This window comes from Neolamprologus multifasciatus, chromosome 9 (genome assembly GCF_963576455.1).
Source record: "Neolamprologus multifasciatus chromosome 9, fNeoMul1.2, whole genome shotgun sequence".
NCBI classification, from domain to species: Eukaryota; Metazoa; Chordata; class Actinopteri; order Cichliformes; family Cichlidae; genus Neolamprologus; species Neolamprologus multifasciatus.
The window spans coordinates 29,554,892-29,576,647 of NC_140447.1; the positions used below are offsets into that span (position 1 = coordinate 29,554,892).

Genomic DNA, 21,756 nt, shown 5'->3' on the forward strand with positions numbered 1-21,756 from the left:
ATGTCTGTGTCCATATGTCAGGTCGGGTATCAGACGCCACCTCTCTGGGGACATCCCAGGTCCTCCAAGGTATGGAGGCCTATCTCCCCCACCACTTCCCCTGCCAGTGGCAGACGCCCTCAGACATCAGTGCGTTGGTGGTTTTTTGTGTCTGGGGATGGGCATCCAGGTACACACCGGCTCACTCCTTGGTGGCTGCTTATCGGGGCCTGGAGCCTGGGGCTCGCTCAGGCCATTTTGGGGGTGTGGTGCCCTCAGCCTCTCGGCCTGGGGCTCGGTCACTCTGGCACAGCTGGCTGCCGGCGGAGCTCACGGGCATGTCACTACAACCCCCCTGGCTTCTGCTCCGCGACTGCTGGGTGACCCCTCATCTGGGACTCTCCTCAGCTCTTTCTGGGATAGTGGCACAGCTGCCCCTCTGTTGGTCTTCCTTGGTCTCTTGTGTTCTGAGAGCCTCTGGATGTCTGGAGTTTTGATCTCCTCCATACCTGCTTGATGTCCTGGTGGACGGGGCTGTGGCTCCCCACACCCTCTAGCAGATCATTACATGAAGGAACCTTTTAAATACAAGCGCGTTCATGCTCACAGGTGTACACACGGGTGCTCACACACACAAACAACACCCTTTTTGGCTCCTACCTCAAAGCACACTGTGCGCTGTCGATATTACATGCTGCACAATATTTAATGGTGATCCAGGTGTTTTGTTTGTTTTTCTTCCCCCTTTTCTCACCATCTCTTCTCCCCTCTATTTTTCTTTCTGTCATTCTTTCTCCCTGTCCTATCCTCCAGTCATGTCTGTTCTGTCTTTAAAAAAATGAAAATAAAATAAATACATAATTATAATAAAGGTCAATAAAATGGACCAATAAGGCAAGGCCATGATGATCCACTTGGTAAAATAAATCCACTTGGCATCTTTCTTGGGCAACAATTTTGATGGCTAAAGATCCAAACGGGAGAGGCAAAAAAAAAAAAAAGGCAGGGGTCGGCAACCTGCGGCACCGGAGCTGCATGCGGCTCTTTAGTCCTTGTACTGCGGCTCTGCGTGGTTTGGGAAAATAAATTTAGCTAAAGTGTAATTTATTTATGTTAGTTCTTTTTTAACTTGTAGTTCTAAATTGGAAGATTATTGTGATATTGAAATATAATAATGGAGTGGATTTATATAGTGCTTTTCAAGGCACCCAAAGTGCTTTACAATTCCACTATTCATTCACTCTCGCATTCACACACTGGTGGAGGCAGCTACAGTTGTAGCTACAGCTGCCCTGGGGAACTGACAGAAGCGAGGCTGCGCCATCGGCCCCTCTGGCCAACACCCAAGGACACAACGACCAGGACAGAGAGCCCGGGGATCGAACCGGCGACCTTTCGGTTACAGATACGCTTCCCAACCCCCTGAGCCATGGTCGCCCCACAATTTTGTGACAAAATGAATATTGTTGGATGAAACAGTGCCTTTAATGTAAATCCCTGCCTGATATTTCTGAAATGTACAGAGCGGCAATGTAAATAAACTAAAAAAAAAAACAAAAAAACAATTTAATCCCTTTTCCCTCAATTTTTTTCAAAAGATCAAAGAAAATCTATTTGGAAACAGAGGAAGGCTTGGTTGATAATCCTTGGATCCTCAGGCAACAAACTTGTTCTTGGTTGTTGAGCCACTCTTTGTGGCCGTATAAAAACATACAATTATATTATATTATTTTTTAATCTCTCAAAATAAGCGTCACACTTGCAGGAGGCCGGTAAACCAGTTGAAACGCCGTGCAATTTATCGAGACTCAACTCCAGGTAGGCCAATTATGGATCTTCGCATCCACATTATGTCAGCAGCTGTTCTCAACCGTGAACTATGTTAAAAACAAACACCGTTCACGCCTCACAGATGACAGCTTACAGTCCTGTGTAAAGATGAAAGGGACTTGGTACAGCCCCGATTTGCAGATGCTGTGCGCAGAGGTTCAGGAGCAGAACCTCTCCACTCAGGTGCGTCAGCCTGAGCGTTTATACCGCTGTCTGCTTTGGTCGCAAAGCCATCATGGATCTCTGTGGAGATCCGGCTTTCTTTAGATTCAGTTAAAATCAAGGCACTCGAAAAGATCCTCTGGAAAAGAGTAATATTCTTGGAACAGAGTTTAATACACAGAGTTATATTGACAGCAAGAAATTACACACAGAATATAGCGAGACAGTTAGCAGAAAGTAAAGTGAAGCGAACCCCATAGTGAAGAGCCTTTAAGCACAAACATAACAATTTGCAAAGGATAACAAACAGTCATTATAATTCATCACACATTGAAATATCAGACAAATCAACAATACAGCTCTTCCAAATAGTGGCCCATTAATATTATGCTGAACACAGTCCAAAAGATTCAATAAGTCACATCAGTCTCTACCGTCTGTCTACTGTTTACTATAATAGCCAAGTAGCTAACAAAGGTAAACAGCAGTTTTCTCAATCCCTACTAATGAATGTTATCTTGTTTCAGGACCATACCAGGTAAGCAGATGTGTCATTTTTTCTGGGATTTCACACAACCCAGGAAAAATAATTAATACATAATAGGCTTGGAGTAACAATATGAATCATAATCAAGCAGCCTGCCCCCTCCCTTTTTGACAGGTTGTGTGTGAGACTTCAGCACAGCAGCAAACAGGCGCACCGAGGGCCCTCACACTCAGTTTTTACATATATGCTGTCAACGTTAACGCTGTCATCAAGATTGACACAATTACAATTTTTAACCCATCTGGAGCGCAGAATGCACGAACTTTGGACAAACTGTCCAAAATGCATTGACAGAGACATTTCAGGGATTTTGAGTCATTCTGCAATCCAGAACGGATTAATTGTGTAAAAATTTTGAAGCACGTAATCGTGATGTCAGCATTGACGTTAAGTTTAACCCTCAAACCAGAAAAGGATCTTTCTGTCTCTTCAGATTCACTTTGATGGGAGTGATTTCAGCCCTGAGTGATCACGCTGATGTTTGCACAGAGCAGACAATGAGGTGAATGTTTTGGCACATTGGTAACAGTGAAACTGTTTATTAGTAACGTGGGATCGTTTGTGTTCAGAGTATGAACTGAGATTCCTGAAGCTCTTGTCACACTGGTCACAGCTGTAGTTTCCTTCCATGTGTGCAAGTTCATGCTTGTTACGACTACCTGAATGTGAGAAGCTTTTTTCACAGTGTCTGCACTTGTATGGTTTCTCTCTTGTGTGGACACGTTTGTGTCTTTTAAGAGTGACTGCAGTGATGAAAGATGACCCACACTGATCACAAACGTGCTTTTTAACCCCACTGTGAATCAGTTCATGGCGTTTTAATCTACTTGATGTGGTGAAGCTTCTCCCATTCTTTGCAGTATTTCAGTTTGTCTCCAGTGTGTCTACGTTGATGTGTTTTTAGAGCAGCTTGATTCTATCTGAACTCTGTGGAGCTTGATCTCAAGCTTTTTGAGTCTGACACAGAAACCAGAGTATCGTTCTGTGTCTTCAGATTCACTGTGATCCAGTGATGGGAGTGATTTAAGCCCTGAGTGATCACGCTGATGTTTGCACAGAGCAGACAATGAGGTGAATGTTTGGGCACATTGGTAACAGTGAAACTGTTTATTAGTAACGTGGGATCGTTTGTGTTTGGAGTATGAACTGAGATTCCTGAAGCTCTTGTCACACTGGTCACAGCTATAGTTTCCTTCCATGTGTGCACGTTCATGAATGTTACAACTACTTGATTGTGAGAAGCTTTTTTCACAGTGTCTGCACTTGTATGGTTTCTCTCCTGTGTGGACTCGTTTGTGTATTTTAAGGTGACTTACACTGGTGAAGATTGACTCACACTGATCACAGCGGTGCTTTTTAACCCCACTGTGAATGAGTCCATGTTGTTTTAATCCACTTGATGTGGTGAAGCTTCTCCCACATTCTTTACAGTATTTCAGTTTGTCTCCAGTGTGTCTACGTTGATGTACTTTTAAGGTGTATTGGTGACTGAAAGTTTTTCCACAGAGGTCACAACGAAAGTCTTTCCCACCACCACAGTGATGACAGGGTTGAGAACTGGATCCATCTGTGTCGCTCTGCTTCTAAACAAAGACACAAAGACAGTGCAGGTCAGTCCTTCAACACTTTTATCCTGAACGTCGCCTGAAATAAAGAGCATCTCTGCAGACGTCCAATTACATTTTACTGTTTAACGCACTCAGTTTACTGGGCTGCAATAACTACAATACTACCACCATAATACTACAGTAATACTAAAATCATAACTGACATGAAAATCTGAATAATCACTCAGAACTGCTTTTCCATGCAGTAGAATTGCTAACATGCTAACACAATTTAATGAGCAGAGTTGTTCCAAACAGTCAGGCTAAAATGACAAGATAAAAATATAAATACATACCTCACAGTAACTGCACTTGTAGAGTCTCTTTCTCGTGTGGATCTGTTGGTGGTTTCTCAGCTGATGTGGAGCTTTAAAACTCTTTTCACACAGGTCACATTTATAAGGTCTCTCCTCAGTGTGGGTAAACATGTGTTGTTGTAAATGCGCGTTGGTTGTACACTGTCTGCCACACTGATCGCAGCAGTACACATCATGTCCGGTGTGAATGCGTAGGTGTGTATTTCGATTCCGCATCTGGCTGAAAGTTTTGCCACAGATGTCACAGCTGTATGCCTTAATTCCAGAGTGGGTAACTAGATGCCTCTGTAAGCTGCTACTGTGAGTAAAAGCTCTGCCACACTGATCACAGCTGTACGCTTTAACTCCACTGTGGATGAGTTGGTGTTCTTTTAGAGCATCCTTCCTGGAAAAAGACTTTCCACACAAGTCACAGCTGAACGGTTTCTCTCCAGTGTGGATGACCTGATGAAGTTTTAGTGAAGGCTTCACAGTAAACTCTTTTCCACATTCATCACAGCTGTATTTGTTCTCTCTCTTTCTTCTGTGAGGTTTGTCGGCCTCCTGAGAGCGCTGACTTCTCGCTCCATGTTGGTCCTGCAGTGACAGAGATACAAACAGAGGCAGTGAGTGAAATGCAGTCGTGGAACAAACTGAACCTTCAAACTCCCTCCATTAACACTAGTTTTGAACCTGAAGGTGGAGTGTGGCACAAACACCTTAAAGGTCTCTTATCCCCACCTGCTGGTAGTTCTAACACATTACATCCAACCTGGTGTTAAAAATAATTAATGACTGTTCAAACCAATGACTGTAGAAAACATTGTCTGTATTGTGTACTGGTGTCTGGCTCTGGTATAGATCATAAGCCCCGCCTCCTCCATGTTAGACAGGAGTGGGATCAGATAATTTTTCAATCATTAACTATAGATTAAAATAGTAAAGTCCAATATTTATGCACTGAAACCAACTACAGCTGTTTGTTTGGTAGCTTATGTTAAAATAAAGTTTGTTTCAAATATTCTGGTTAAAAGAAACAGTCTTGATGATTCTTAATAAGTTATTGTTGACAGTTACATGGACATTACTCTGTACAGCTTACATGCTCTGAGAGAAATAATTTGAAGCTTTAATATTTCTTGTCTGGTACCCAGGCAACCGCTGAAACACCAGTTATAATACCTGCGTATGGTGGTCACCACAATGCAGCAGCAGACTGAACAAGGACTGAAACCTGCTCCATCATCTCATCTTTATCAATTTACATAGCACCAACAACTCAAAGGTAAACATATTGCAAAATCTGTTAGTATATAAGGCTTTGTCCTTATCTAATAAACAGCTCATCTGTCAGCTGGCAGCAGAGCTGTAGAAAGGAAGATATGTAAGAGAAGAACTTCAGATCCCGAGTGTGTGAGGACAGAGAGCATCAGCTTTATTTCAGATTTGAGGGATAAGCTTTATTTTTCAGTTTGTGATGATTCTGTTCTCTTTGTGATTCCAGGAGCTGCCCTCAGATTCAGACCTCATCACCACCCAGTGACAGCAGACAGATCATCCAACATGTTCACATGTTAACTGCAAAATTAATTGATGAAAACAGTACAAAAGGTTAAAGTACCACATGATGTGCTGTCAGTGAAAGCTGCAGCTCTTTTGTTGATACATTTAAAGTAGTGCTATCAATAGATTAAAATTAATAACCTCATAAATAAACTAATAAATCGCTCAATTTTCTGCATTTAATCGCAATCAATTGATCAATATGCCAGAACGCAATTACACTTTTTGAACTTTATATTTAAGCATGTAACAGACATTCATGCAATATAATGAAATAAATAAAGAATAAACACAAAGAATATTTGCTTTGTGTTTGCTTCAATCATTTAACACAGGTTCTCTCCTGTGAAATACAACTTTTTAAAAAGCCTATTTACTAATATGTAAGTATACATTAATATATAATATATATGAGTGCTGTCAAACAATTAAAATGTTTAATCATATTCATCACAGGGTTACTGTGGATTCATTTATTCTTTATGTTTCCTTTTATATATTTCCATAAATTTCTAATTTCTTCAATGATAATAAACTCAATGTAACAGTTACTGGCTTGGTTCAATGAAGGAAAATATCTGTTTGTAACCTGAGGGTTTTTACTTTTACTCCTTACATTTAAAAAACAGATGTGCTACTTTTGGTCTGAGGAATTTGAGGAGAGTTATTTCATCACTGCGGGCATCAAACATCAAACCAATATGAACCTAAACAGTAACACATAAAAGGCAATCCTGATCATGTACTAATCACCAGGGTGTGAAATACAAAAAGAGATTAAAGAGGCAAAACTATGAGTAAGCCAATGTTTTTCTTCTTTTTGTTTTTGCACAGCAACTGAATGACTGCAGGTGCTCATAAGTTGCAGGAGAGTTTTCTCCAAGCATGACATCCTGGTGTATTTCAGACCCATCAACACGCTCAGACAAAAACTGGTTCACCCGAAAGACAAAACTCCAAAACAGAGACTCAACAATGTGGTGTGTGCTGTACAGTGCAGCGAGGAATGCCCAGACCTCTACATTGGAGAGACCAAACAGCCACTTCACAAGCGCATGGCACAACATAGAAGAGCCACCTCCACAGGACAAGACTCAGCTGTCCATCTGCATCTAAAGGTCAAAGGTCACTCTTTCGAGGATGCCAATGTTCACATTTTGGACAGAGAGGACAGATGGTTTGAAAGAGGACTGAAAGAAGCCATCTATGTCTACTGTGAGCGACCATCTTTGAACAGAGGCGGTGGTTTATGACACCAACTGTCTGCCATCTATAATCCAGTTTTGAGTTCCCTCCCCAGACGCCTTATGCCCACTCACATCCTGGGCCATCTGACCTCAGGAATTCACATGATAAGGTGGGGCCAGGTTTCACAATGAGCTCACCCGAAACTCTGGCTGATTGGGACCCACACCCAGTTCCACACCTTGGCTCAGGCATTACAGGATCATCAGGGGTCCTTTTGTCCCTCTGTGGGGGGAAACTCCCACTAGGTTTAAATCTGGGACTCTCCACCATTTGACCTTAGAACTGAAGAAGCTTCTCGGATGAGAGGTGAAACGTCTTCAAGTAACTTAAAGAAGTCCAGACGCTTTTCTTTGCAAGCTCCTTTGACAAGTTGCAGTAACAATACTTCAGCATCTAGCTATCCATGCAGAAGACGAGCGAGCATAAATGGATAATATTTTTAAGTGGCAGGTAATTTCAAATGCAGCATTTCTATCAGCTCAAAAAACATCAGCAAACAAACAAACTGTTTATGTGCAGTTTTGTCTCACAGTGTGTTACTCGCTAAAGCAGCGGTCCCCAACCCCCGGGCCACGGACCGGTACGTGAGTTATTTGGTACCAGGCCGCAAGAGTGAGACTCGGGTGTGAAATGTATGGTTTTCAGGGTTCTTATCGGTTTTTAGCGTTATTTGTTTGTTATTTTGTTATCGTTTTTTTTTTTCGTTAACTCGGTTTTCCTGGGTCTTTTCACGTGTGTTATGAATAAATCTTCTTTTTTTCGGTACCGGCACTAGTTTTATTTTGTTGTATTTATCCGCGACACCTTAAAGGCCGGTCCGTGAATATATTGTCGGGCACAAACCGGTCCGTGGCGCAAAATAGGTTGGGGACCGCTGCGGTAAAGGTCCAGCTGCTGTACATCACAGGGAGAGAAAGGAAAGAGAGCTAACTTCACTCAGAGATGGAGAAAGATAAGACACACAGGACAGGAGAGGAAGAAGAGAGGTTAGATTTAAAGGGAAGGACTGCTCAGTGGGATTTGATCAACTGGAGATTAAAGCGTACATGTAAGTCCTCATGTGTTGAAATCAGACATTGGGTCTGTACATGTGACATTATGTTTTTTCATAAACTGAAAGATGCTGCAAAACAATCTGAGGCAGATTATTTAGTGAAGTGATTGTATATATAATAATATACAGCACAGTCATATAACAGGTTGGGAGTATGAGAGTTTTAGACGTGACTAATTATTTGGTGAAACTGTGATATTTTCCTCACCTTCTGTGTTGAGCTCATTGTTTCCTCTGTAGTGACTCAGCTGAGTCCAGATGGCTGAAAATGTTCCTCTGCTGCTCCGTCAGACTCTTCTCCTCCTGCTGATCAGCTGGGACACAAAACAGATCTTTGTTAGGCTCCACACTGCACTGAAGAGTCAAAGTGTCTCATATGTTCATCTGACAACACAAAGTACAAATTTCACTCTGATTGCTTGTAGAAATCTTGTGAGACGTGTTGTGCTGCAAAGTGAGGAAACTCTCTCACTCACTTATACTTCAGGAGGAACTTTGTGACATTGGCTCTAATATTCTAAGCAGCCCTTTACTATGACAGGGCCAGAAAGTCCTATTTGAAGGTTTGGGAGAAGGACCATGTTAAAGGTGGATTGGGGTTTATACACTTTGTTGTGATACAGGTAAGGCTGTAAGAGCCTGAGAAGGTGTCCTGAATGAACCTCTAAAACCAGTTTTCAGCTAACGACTCTGCTTCAGTCTGGAAAACAGCAACTACAAGTTTAAAGACTCCATCAACAATTCACACCCAGCAACAGCCTGAACAGCTCCTCCTGTGGTTTCCACAAACAGGGACAGACCTGTTACTCCCCCACCCCACACTTTCCACACCTTCAGCCCCCCAGTCCCACCACCTCCACCATTCCCCAACAACCAGTGATTAAAGCTCATTGATCAAATGCTGTAATTGCAGCGACTCACTCACTGTGAACGGTAATCATGGCCATTGATTAATTAGCTTTGATCAGTGGTTTCAGTGCTTTCCTTCCTGCTTTGACTGCAGCTGTGTTTGACACAGGAAGACATTTTACATTCTTCAATATTATACTTTATTCTTTTTGGGGGAAGTGCAGCTTTAAACCTTCACATGATTCAAGTCAACCCAACAAATCAATCTGAACGATCACAAGTGGGAAAAACTTCTGTAGATTAAATGAAATAAAACCCAACATTCAATCCACAACATGATTAAAAACATGATTCTCCCAAATCACCAAGAGCTGCACATTAACCACCACAATATATTTTTATTCTCTGTGCTTTCAAATATGAACACTGTTTACTTTCATCTCTGTTTCATTAGTTTTTGTTAACATCTTCCTGTGCATCACTTTACAGCAGCCAGACTCATTAAAATTACACTTTGTAGGAGTTCACTTCCTTTCATGTGTTCATCCACAGCAGCTGGACAATAAAGTTTATTGTGACCCTGATACTGCAGCAGATCGCTCTCATCCATTTCCTGTTATCACTTCAAATAGAAATGAGGCTGTTGAGGTTTGGTGCATGCAGGAAAACAGCTGCAGGGACAATGAAAAGACTTTTCTGCTCCAACTTCTCCCAGCATGCTGAGCTAATGATTAGTTGGTGTTTTTCTCCAAACACTCTCTCACTCTTCTCTCAACGTGTTCACAATAAACTGTGAACAGACACCGAGGAGAGCAGCAGAAGACCTCATTCAAGAGCTAAACTCAACATGAACTGAACTCACAGTAAAGTTAGCTCGGTGCTTACCTTTAGATGAGCCCACAAACCGAGAGAAACTCCGTGATGAAGCTGGAACTCTTTCCAAACACAGGAAACAGATCAGGGAGCAGAGACCCACGTGGTCCACGCTGATCTCAGCTACGATCCAGGAGACAAGGGTGGGCAGATCGATGCAGATATCGATCCAAGCGTTGGTTTAGTTTGTTTTATCATCCAAATTCAGGATTTTACTCCTTAGGATGAAACGGTAACTCCGTCTGCGTAAACTGTGTCCAGCATGTGATCCCGGAACAGACTTCTTCTTCTTTCTATTGTTTATTGGCGGTTGTAAAACACCAAAATGGTGCATTACCGCCACCAACTGGTGTGGAGTGAAACGTCGACACCCAAATCCTCCCTAAATGTATACTCTGTTTTAAAAACTGGAATAAGTCCTGACAACTTTCACTTCTTGAACCCTTTTGCAGTAAACTTACGTTTTGAACAGCGGGCGTGTCAACATTATCCCCCTATTCAGCTTCTCGGCGACTCAAAGGTTTTACAGTCACCAATAGTAGTGTTCAAATCAATATGTCCAAATCTTATTCCAGATATGACCACCTCCTCTATCCTACTCCTTCCTGTGCTTCTCATTTCTCCTACCCTCCTTAAATTTTTATACAACCATCGTCCTCTCCATTCTTCCTCCCACTGTTTTTGTCATGTTTCCTTTATTTCTTGCCTTATTATACTCGTTATCTCTGTCTGATAGAAGTTAATAGCCAGGTCAGTTAACCCATGTTTTGTGGCTTTCTTCACAACTCTGTCGTTTCATTTCCTCTGACTCCATAGTGAGCTGGAATCCATAAAAAGCCAACTATAAGTCCCATCGTGTGTATTTTGTTAAATGTTTGCTGAACCTCTGTTAGTACATCTGCTCTACTTTCTGAGCAGCTACACTGTAAACTGTCCAATGAAGAGCTTCAGTCTGAACAAATGCCTGATTGTAACGGTCACATGTCTTCTACCCACTGAACAGCTGACAGTACTGGAAGCATTTCTCCAGTGTGTACTGACGGTCCACCATTGATCCTTTTCAGGGACAACAAATGCTACCCCGGTTTGACTGGCTGTATTCTTTGATGCATCTGTATATATTTGTACATAATTATAATACTGATCATTGTAAGTCTGTACTGTATGTAAGTTTCAATTAAATTCCCCATTCCTGTTCTTCTTTTCGTGTAATGTGAAATCTACTGTGGCATCAGTAGATTTGGCTCAAGCAGATCCCAGGAACAACATTGGAGATCGGAGCGCAGTCCTAGGAACAGCTAGGATGCACAGGAAGTATATGAAAATCTGGTTGTATAAAAGTTACATTTTTGTAGTGGTTGTGTTGTTAGGCTTTGAGTTTTGCATATGGTTTTTAAAAAATTAATATAATCTTTGTAAAAACTGCTCGTAAACTAGCTTGTATGGTGGGTCCTGTGATTTTTCATGTATTGCCGCTAACATACAGCTGATTTTGATTTTTAGAATTAACCTTTTTGTGATATGCTTTGGTACCAAAGAGCAAACGGCTCAATTTATTAAAATCAGGCAATAACAATCACCTCTTCACTGGGGTGAAGAATCCAGCCACTGTGGCATGGAGGTACAAGAATAAATCAATTTACACATCATATTGATATGGGTACAGTTTATTAACCCTCGTGCTGTACAGAACCTGTGGTGTCCAGATTGTAGATGGATTTAGGGATAGATATTTGATGGCACCTGTGTGTGCCGCTTGCCATCAGCTGTTACCTGCTTTGTTTTTGCTAGCTTTGTTTACATCTGTTTTCTTCAAAAATGTCTGTACACTTCTGGTTTATGACTTCCAATCGCTACTAAATATCAGAGCCACTGTTGTAGAGCAATCCTGACTGGCCCAAGGACGTGAAGATTTTCATATCCCACCTGTGTTCGAGACTGTACCACTGTTCCTCCGGTGCGATCCACAATGCCATCCCACCAGGAAGAAATGTCAAAGAAGGTGAGGGAAACGGGGCAGTGTATTGGTAAAATTCAAAAATTGCATGGCTGCTTCACCGACAGCTAATTCTTACGCTCTCCTGAACAAATTTGCCCCGGATATCAAGTTGTTCATCTCCGGGCGATCCCTGGAATTGGTGCACCTATTGGAATTGGCCAGCAACCCTGTGTTAGCTAGATTGGCTGTGGTTAATGCGAGGTGCTAAAAAAAGATAAAACTTTTATTTTGAACGACTTCTTCACCACTCGTCGCTTTAATTTTCTTCTGGTGACGGAAACTTGGCTAAACTTGGGTGAGTTAAGCTCGCTTTCGGAAGCTGTCCCTCCAGGCTGTGAATATCTGAAGTCGCCATGGACTACCGGCCAGGCTGGAGGGCTCGCCATAGTTAATAAAACTATTTCAACTGTCAGCATTGGAATGGTTTCAATCTTATCTGTCTAACCAAAGTTCTTCTGCTAGATTAGGGGATACATGTTCCTCAAAACCCTCAATTTTTGTGGGGTCCCCCAGGGGTCCATTCTTGGCACAGTTCTCTTTTCAATTTATATCCTCTCTGTAACAACAACCTTCGGTCCTTCTTTGCCGTTTCTGCAGGACGTAAAGTTTCTGACTCGTGCTGTTGTTAAGTAGCTTGGATGCCTTCCGGTAGCAAAAACAAGGCGAAGGAAAAAAGGGGCAAAACATTTATTTTCCATACAAATCAAAAGGTACAAAACAAGGCCTCTGGTGGGAGCTCCGTTTACATTCCCTTTATGTTACAACAAAAAATAACATTAAAACAGCGACGGTCAGAAAACTGTTGCTCCACATCCTGCTTGCTTACCTAACCTTTTACCCACACCCCTCCGCATGTGGGCCAAATACACACCCCCTTTACAACATCTATCAACACTTTACAACAACAACAGACTAACAAAGCAGGATTACTTTATGGAGCACAGACTATTACATTATAACATAAAATGTTCAAGATTATAATAGAAACTTAAAGATTATGACAAATACTTAAATATGGCATGATGTAACTGAGTAAAATATTGGCCTGGACTTGGCTCCAACACTCTCTATGCGCTCAATTTTTAAAACAACCTGGCATCTCACACCATTGTTATGCAGACAACTCACAGATTTACCTGCCACTGAAACATAAATCTGTGAGTCCTTTGAAGGGATTGCTGGATTGTTTGGAGGATGTTAAGGCGTGGATGGCTTTAAACATTCTCAGCTTAAATGAACAGAAAACAGAGTGTTTGGTCCCTGTGACCACTATGACTTTGGGCCCTTAGGAATTTATTTTGGAAAAGCCCTTGCGAGGAACCTAGGAGTGAGTTTTGACAGTAATCTAACATTTGATAAACATATTAATGCCGTCATCAAGACCAGTTTCTTTCATCTTCAGCTACTTGCAAAGTGAAGCCATTTCTCTGTTTTACAGACTTTGAGATAGCTATCCATGTCTTCATTTCATCTCACCTCGACTTATGTAACAGTCTTTACTCTGGTGTTAGTCTGTCATCAGTTAGCCGACTGCAGCTAGTCCAAACGCTGCAGCACAGTTACTAACTGGCAGATGGAACTACTTTGAACACCGGCGCCCCCGTGCGTGGCATCCTGTTACAGCAGCTCCGCTCATTCTCAGCTTCTTTCCTATCTCCTCTTTACTTTTGCCAATTTTATTTGTATCTAAAGTTTCAACTGTTAGATTCTGCAGTCATGGACTACCGTTTTGTGCTAGTCTTGGTTGTCTTTCTCTGTTTTGTTTTTTTTAAACTTTTGTTGGCTGTGTTTGGGAACCCGGCACATGGATCCTTTGTTTAGTGTAGGTATCAGCTGTTACCGCTGCATGCCGCAGCAGAGCTGCCGGTGTTCCAGATCTACTGGCGTTTAGATCAACTGGCGTTGGTCGATCAGATATGTGGCAGAATTGCGTTTTGTGGCGAGTTTACCTGGTGATATCCTCATGCGCGACGCGATCGCGAAAACAGCAAACAATTAACACCACGCCGATGTTGTTCACAGGACAGCAACAGTAAACGATCGGGAGACTCTTGTCGTCGTTATCGTTCCCCTCGTAAGTTTTATTTCTCCGGTTTCAGCGTTTTTGCTTCACAACTACAGCGAGCAGTTTACTTTGTGCACTAACATGGACTCGAGTCAACCAGCGCCACCTCTGGCCAAGTGCCGCAGCCTACAGCCAGATCAACCTGTGACACACATCTGCAGCACGTTTGAATTTGTTTCATGCACAACACATTTGTACCTTTCAATTGTGTCTGTTTGTGCGTCATGCAAATAAACCTTTGACAAGAATGAAATGATATCATATATTTCCTATTGGCCTACATTTGTACAAAATTCCAAATTATATACACAAAGTCATAGAAATCACCACCCCTGTTCATCATGATTTTAATATTCACTTTTTCCATAACAATGAAATACGCCTTGGACAAATATGACAACATTATTTCATCAGTGTTGTCACATCACATCTGTAAGCATCGTCTGCCTGTGTCTTTTTCTGGAAATGAATATTTCCAGCCAATATAGGCAATCCATCAACATGGCTGGAGGAGTTGGTAGTTATATACAGTCTGTATAAGTGTGGTCAATCTAATGAACATTTGTAAGGAGATGGCAGTTACTGTGAATTCACAGCAGTTACACAGTGGATTAGTAATAAACAGCCAGTGAGAGTGAGTGGATTTAAGAAAGTCAGTGACTCAGGTGTGTCGATTGGTTGTCATCTGTTTGTCAGACTGGAGAAGACGTAGAAATCTTTTGTTTTAAATCTAAGTTAGGAAAATTCCTGTTTTTAAAACAAGCATTTTGTGAGAAATGCAAGAAGTACATCTGCAGAAAGCACACAGTTACATTCTGTCCATCATGTGGACAAAACTGAAAATGTTGGAACATTGAAAAACTGAGAACGTTGGGCAGGTTCAAAAGAAATGTGTTTGTAAGAACGAAAACCAAACCTGTTCCTACAATAGTTATGGAAAGTCAAACTGTTGTATGTCTGTGTTCTACATGTTTATATCTCATGGGAAATAAAGTTGCTATTGTTTCAGTGCAGTTTTTTGACAATCCTTTAGTGGATTTACACAGTACAGGTCAAAATGACCTGCAACAAAATCAATGTCATTTTTTTGTTTTTTCAACATAATACAAGCGTTAATTTCCAAAACTTGTTGCATATGATCTTCAATTTGAAGCAGGATCCACTATCACACAGGCAGCTGGAGCAGTCTCCAATGCAGGTCAGTCCACTGCTGCCACCTGTGGCCAAATACCACAACCTACTACTAGATTAATTTGTGACACATCTGCACCTGCTGCTATGATCACATTGAGTAGAGGCTGAGTGGTTGCACTTACCCCTGGTACATCTAAATCTACCCACCAACATGTTGAAAGATGCAAATCCCAGCAATGTGGATTATCAACACTAAAAACAATCAGTAACCAAAGACAACAGGGATCAATTTTCTCTGTTTATTTAGCAACCACAACATTAGTAGTCGCCTTCTGCACAAGGGAAAGTCCACACACACTGTGTGGTACCACTTTCCACAGAAGGTGCAATCTGCAAGATTGAATGATATTGTCGGGGTCATTGTCTGACTGTTTTATTACTAATCACCTGCTGTACATTCACAGTAACTGCAATCTCCTTACAAATGTTTATTAGATTAACCATACTTATACAGACTGTATATGACCACCAAACTCTAAAATGTTTGTTCGCAGAGAAAAGATACAGACAGACTACGCTAACGACATGTGATGTACAATACACTAGTGACATATTAGTGTCATTTCATGTCATTGTCAAAGGTTTATTTGCATGACGCACAAACAGACACAATTGAAAGGTACAAATGTGCATTAAAACAATTCAAACGTGGCTTGCAGATGTGTGTCACAGAGTTGATCTGGCTGTAGGCTGTGGCACTTGGCCAGAGGTGGCGCTGGTTGACTCGAGTCCATGTTAGTGCACAAAGTAAACTGCTCGCTTTAGTTGTGAAGCAAAAACGCTGAAACCGGAGAAATAAAACGTGCGAGGGGAACGATAACGACGACTAGAGTCTCCCGATCGTTTACTGTTGCTGACCTGTGAACAACATCGGCGTGGTGTTAATTGTTTGCTGTTTTCGCGATCGCGTCGCGCATGAGGATATCACCAGGTAAACTCGCCACATTTTTAAACATTTTGTTGTTCAACAGCATCAAGACTAACAGAGTGTGTTCGAGATAACCTCACAAGTGTCACAGATGACACATTTGGCGTGTTTTTGCTGATTTGTTGGTAGCAGCTCCTGAAACGCAAGACTGCCACACATCTGTTCGACCAACGCCAGTTGATCTAAATGCCAGTAGATCTGGGACACCGGCCGTCTGCCCAGCTGCCTGTAAGCCCCAGCTCACTTCCACGCCTGCTGCGCTGCCGCTGCTTGACATACAGTGGGGCAAAAAAGTATTTAGTCAGCCACCGATTGTGCAAGTTCCCCCACTTAAAATGATGACAGAGGTCAGTAATTTGCACCAGAGGTACACTTCAACTGTGAGAGACAGAATGTGAAAAAAAAAAATCCATGAATTCACATGGTAGGATTTGTAAAGAATTTATTCGTAAATCAGGGTGGAAAATAAGTATTTGGTCAATAACAAAAATACAACTCAATACTTTGTAACATAACCTTTGTTGGCAATAACAGAGGTCAAACGTTTACTATAGGTCTTTACCAGGTTTGCACACACAGTAGCTGGTATTTTGGCCCATTCCTCCATGCAGATCTTCTCAAGAGCAGTGATGTTTTGGGGCTGTCGCCGAGCAACACGGACTTTCAACTCCCGCCACAGATTTTCTATGGGGTTGAGGTCTGGAGACTTGCTAGGCCACTCCAGGACTTTCAAATGCTTCTTACGGAGCCACTCCTTTGTTGCCCGGGCGGTGTGTTTTGGATCATTGTCATGTTGGAAGACCCAGCCTCGTTTCATCTTCAAAGTTCTCACTGATGGAACGAGGTTTTGGCTCAAAATCTCACGATACTTGGCCCCATTCATTCTGTCCTTAACACGGATCAGTCGTCCTGTCCCCTTGGCAGAAAAACAGCCCCATAGCATGATGTTTCCACCCCCATGCTTCACAGTAGGTATGGTGTTCTTGGGATGCAACTCAGTATTCTTCTTCCTCCAAACACGACGAGTTGAGTTTATACCAAAAAGTTCTACTTTGGTTTCATCTGACCACATGACATTCTCCCAATCCTCTGCTGTATCATCCATGTGCTCTCTGGCAAACTTCAGACGGGCCTGGACATGCACTGGCTTCAGCAGCGGAACACGTCTGGCACTGCGGGATTTGATTCCCTGCCGTTGTAGTGTGTTACTGATGGTGACCTTTGTTACTTTGGTCCCAGCTCTCTGCAGGTCATTCACCAGGTCCCCCCGTGTGGTTCTGGGATCTTTGCTCACCGTTCTCATGATCATTTTGACCCCACGGGATGAGATCTTGCGTGGAGCCCCAGATCGAGGGAGATTATCAGTGGTCTTGTAGGTCTTCCATTTTCTGATGATTGCTCCCACAGTTGATTTTTTCACACCAAGCTGCTTGCCTATTGTAGATTCACTCTTCCCAGTCTGGTGCAGGTCTACAATTCTTTTCCTGGTGTCCTTCGAAAGCTCTTTGGTCTTGGCCATGGCGGAGTTTGGAGTCTGACTGGTTGAGGCTGTGGACAGGTGTCTTTTATACAGATGATGAGGTCAAACAGGTGCCATTCATACAGGTAACGAGTGGGAGACAGAAAAGCTTCTTACAGAAGACGTTACAGGTCTGTGAGAGCCAGGGATTTTCCTTGTTTGAGGTGACCAAATACTTATTTTCCACCCTGATTTAAGAATAAATTCTTTACAAATCCTACCATGTGAATTCATGGATTTTTTTTTTTCACATTCTGTCTCTCACAGTTGAAGTGTACCTCTGGTGCAAATTACTGACCTCTGTCATCATTTTAAGTGGGGGAACTTGCACAATCGGTGGCTGACTAAATACTTTTTTGCCCCACTGTATGGGTGGCCATCAGGCCAGCTCCCGGGCTTCCGCTGGAGGCGCGGGTAACCACCAGAGTGGACACTTCCCCATCGCTGGGGTGGGGCGTGGGGCGTCGATGGTCCGGGCCGATTCCCTCGCCTGCTCGCGGGGTGAGGTGAAGCGGGCAAGGCGGATATGTGGTAGGGCGTGTTCTGCGATGCCACCGCAGGTTTGGTGGTGGTGATGTGTATGGCTGCAAGCGGGAGAGCTGAAGCCGTTTAATGTACTGTTACAGCAACCGTGTGATTATTGTAAGAATAACTGATGCAGCGAAGCATGAAAATGCCATCGGGTCTGCCGTGGTGGCGATCTTTTTTTTTTTTTTTTTTATCTTAAGTGCACGCAAACCAGTAAACAAATTAAAACACATACTGTTGATAAACTATAATACAAAAAAATCACAATTAAAATTCTCAACAACAAAAACAAAAATATATATAATTAATATGTAAAGAACTCAACAACCCCCAAAGTGTCTAAGTCACGTGACGTGTCAGTGCAACACCAAAACATAAAAGTCTGTCATAATCACTTCTTGGAGTTTGTCAGAATTAGTGGGTTTTTGTTTGTCCACCCGCCTCTTGACGATTGACCACAAATTATCAATGGGATTAAGATTCCAGGCAACGGACCCAAAATTTCAACGTTTTGGTCTCCGAGCCACTTAGTTATCACTTTTGCCTTATGGCACGGCGCTCCATCGTGCTGGAAAATAATTCCAATAATTCTTCACCAAACTGTTGTTGGATTGTCGGAAGAAGTTGCTGTTGGAGGCTGTTTTGGTACCATTCTTTATTCATGGCTGTGTTTATGGGTAAAATTGTGAGTGAGCCCACTCCCTTGGATGAGAAGCAACCCCACACATGAATGGTCTCAGGATGCTTTACTGTTGGCCTGACACAGGACTGATGGTAGCGCTCACCTTTTCTTCTCCGAACAAGCATTTTTCCAGATGCCCCAAACAATCGGAAAGAGGCTTCATCAGCAGTCCATACACCATACTTTCTGTAGAACATCAATCTGCCCCTGATGTTATTTTTTGGAGAGAAGTGGCTTCTTTGCTGCCCTTCTTGACACCAGGCCGTCTTCCAACAGTCTTCGCCTCACTGTGCGTGCAGATGCGCTCACACCTGCCTGCTGCCATTCCTGAGCACGCTCTCCGATCACGCAGCTGAATCCTCTTTAGGAGACGATCCTGGTGCTTGCTGGACTTTCTTGGATGTGCTGAAGCCTTCTTGACAAGAATTGAACGTCTTTCCTTGAAGTTCTTGATGATCCTATAAATTGTTGATTTAGATGCAATCTTAGTAGCCACAATATTCTTGCCTGTGAAGCCATTTTTATGCAACGCAATGATGGCTGCACGTGTTTCTTTGCAGGTTAACAATGGAAGAACAATGATTTCAAGCATCACCCTCCATTTAACATGTCAGGTCTGCCATTCTAACACAATCAGCCTGACATGATGATCTCCAGCCTTGTGCTCGTCAACATTCTCACCTGAGTCAAGAAGACGATTACTGAAATGGTCTCAGCAGGTCTTTTAATGACAGCAATGAAGTGCAGTGGTAAGGGGTTTTTTGGGATTAAGTTCATTTTCATGGCAAAGAAGGACGATGCAATTCATCTGATCACTCTTCATAACATTCTGGAGTGTATGCAAAATAGTATTATAAAAACTTAAGCAGCAACTTTTCAAATTTCCAATATTTATGTAATTCTCACCACAGCTGTATACTCTTGAAGCAATCACATCCTGACTCACTATTGATCACATCTGGACGTTCACTCTGAGAGACTCTGCTTCAGTTATAAATACACTGGGTGCCCCCATCAGCTCATTAAAGGGGGTACCCATGAAAACCATTCATGGTGTTTTCAAGAGAATTAAAATATTTTAGTCAGCTTTCTACAGTTTTACATTTCAGTTATTTCATATGAAATATGTCTGTTTAATGTGAGGTAGACGTGGACACTGACTTTGTTGCTCCTTGGCTGTTATAGTACAGTGCAGCTTTTGAGTTTATTATCTAACACTTAATGAAAACACTTATTCACAAAATATTTTTTTTATAATTATTTTTTATATTTTGTTGTATATATATTTTGCCAAATACAGTATGTTTCACACTTTCAGGTCTGGTCTCTGTTGTTGATTATGTTCTATAGATTTAAATAGCTTAGACTTTTATCTTTTGTATCACCACCTGGTAAATCAGTCCAACTGTAATCCAAGTGTGATTTTGGAGGAAAGACAGACAGTGTTTTTGTTTATCAAATCAAATCACTTTTATTGTCACATCACATGTGCAGGTACACGGGTACATTACATGCGAGTGAAATTCTTGTGTGCGAGCTTCACAAGCAACAGAGTTGTGCAAAAACACAATAAAATAAAACAAGCAAAATATAAGGATGGCTAAATCTGAATAAGGATGGCTAAATCTTTTCCTTGGATAAAGCTCGATGTCAAGCAAACAACTACGGGATACAACTGAAATACTTATTCACAACATCTTAATTATATACGTAAAATAAGACAACCGAAACATGTCGAACCCCAGAAGCAGGTACTATTTAATATACAAAACCTGAGATACAGATGAAAGGCTGCTGAACACGGATGCACAGCAGACGAGGAGGAGCTCGGTGGATAGATTCATGTTTATATAACTGCTCGATCGTATATTGAGTCAGAAGTAGGACTTCACTTTCCAAGGATCAGGTCTCCAGAGGAAACGCCTCACTCCAGCTGACAGAGGTGAACATTCAGGATGAGGGGAGATACGAGTGCCACACCAGCACCATCAGTGAAATGTTCATCATCCTGAATGTGGACGGTAACAAAACTCTTTTTAAAAAGAGAGGAAAGACTAAAGCTGCCACATTTACAACCTACGCAAGAAATTGAACCACAAACAACATCTTGAACCCGTATTATTAACTAAATAATTATAATAGTCTGAGTTGTTACTACAATACCTAATCAGTGATGTGGTTATTCAGCATTGTCATTCCCAAATCATATGACCTCTGACCTTTGACTTATAGTTGTTAAAGTGTGTCAGAGGAATTCAGCTGAGAGCCAAAGGGACTTTCTGAGGTTTGAAGCCCCGAGGCCTGTCTGTGACACCAGGACTGATCCAGAGTCATTTTTATAACACTTCAAATACCTAAAGAATACATGACATGTTACTTCACTAATCATTATCTGTATTTAGAAATGCTTTGTCAAAACACTAAGACAAATGTTATATTTTACTGTGGTCTGAGATTCAGATTAAATTTTCAGAAAAGGAAAATTGTGACAAGAGAATCTCTTTCTGACTTCTTTAGAAATATATTTTTCTTTTGTTTTTTTTATTCTTAGTTTTTTTTTCCAGCTCCAGTCCGTAAAGTTAATCTCCAACAAGTAGGACAAAGGATCACCTGCAGCTCAGACGGAATCTACCCTCAACCTGAGCTCACCTGGTCCACCAGCCCTTCATCCAGCATCACCAATAACAACACAACAGCCCATCAAACAGCAGCTTTACAGCATCAGCAGTTCTCTGATACTTCCAAACAGTGACATGGATCTATATTACATCTGTGCAGTCAGCACTCGCAGAAAAAGGAAGAGAGCAACCTTCAGAAAAGAGATTATACATCC

At 41.9% G+C, this 21,756-nt stretch overlaps 2 protein-coding genes across 4 annotated transcripts in view; both read right to left on the reverse strand.

The window, feature by feature from the left end:
- LOC146511795 (uncharacterized) overlaps window positions 1-21,756 on the reverse strand; it is a 63,279-nt gene that overhangs the window by 10,393 nt on the left and 31,130 nt on the right. For all 3 annotated transcript variants that reach the window (XM_085171883.1, XM_085171884.1, XM_085171882.1), the window contains one exon: window positions 4,422-5,018. In XM_085171883.1, the coding sequence (XP_085028009.1) occupies window positions 4,422-5,018 (597 nt within the window). The remainder of the gene's footprint in view (window positions 1-4,421; window positions 5,019-21,756) is intronic.
- The window catches only part of LOC146511796 (uncharacterized), a 32,878-nt gene continuing 14,365 nt past the window's right edge, over window positions 3,244-21,756 (reverse strand). Inside the window, exon 3 of the mRNA XM_085171934.1 lies at window positions 3,244-4,101. Coding sequence (XP_085028060.1) covers window positions 3,403-4,101 — 699 coding nt within the window. The 3' untranslated portion in view covers window positions 3,244-3,402. The remainder of the gene's footprint in view (window positions 4,102-21,756) is intronic.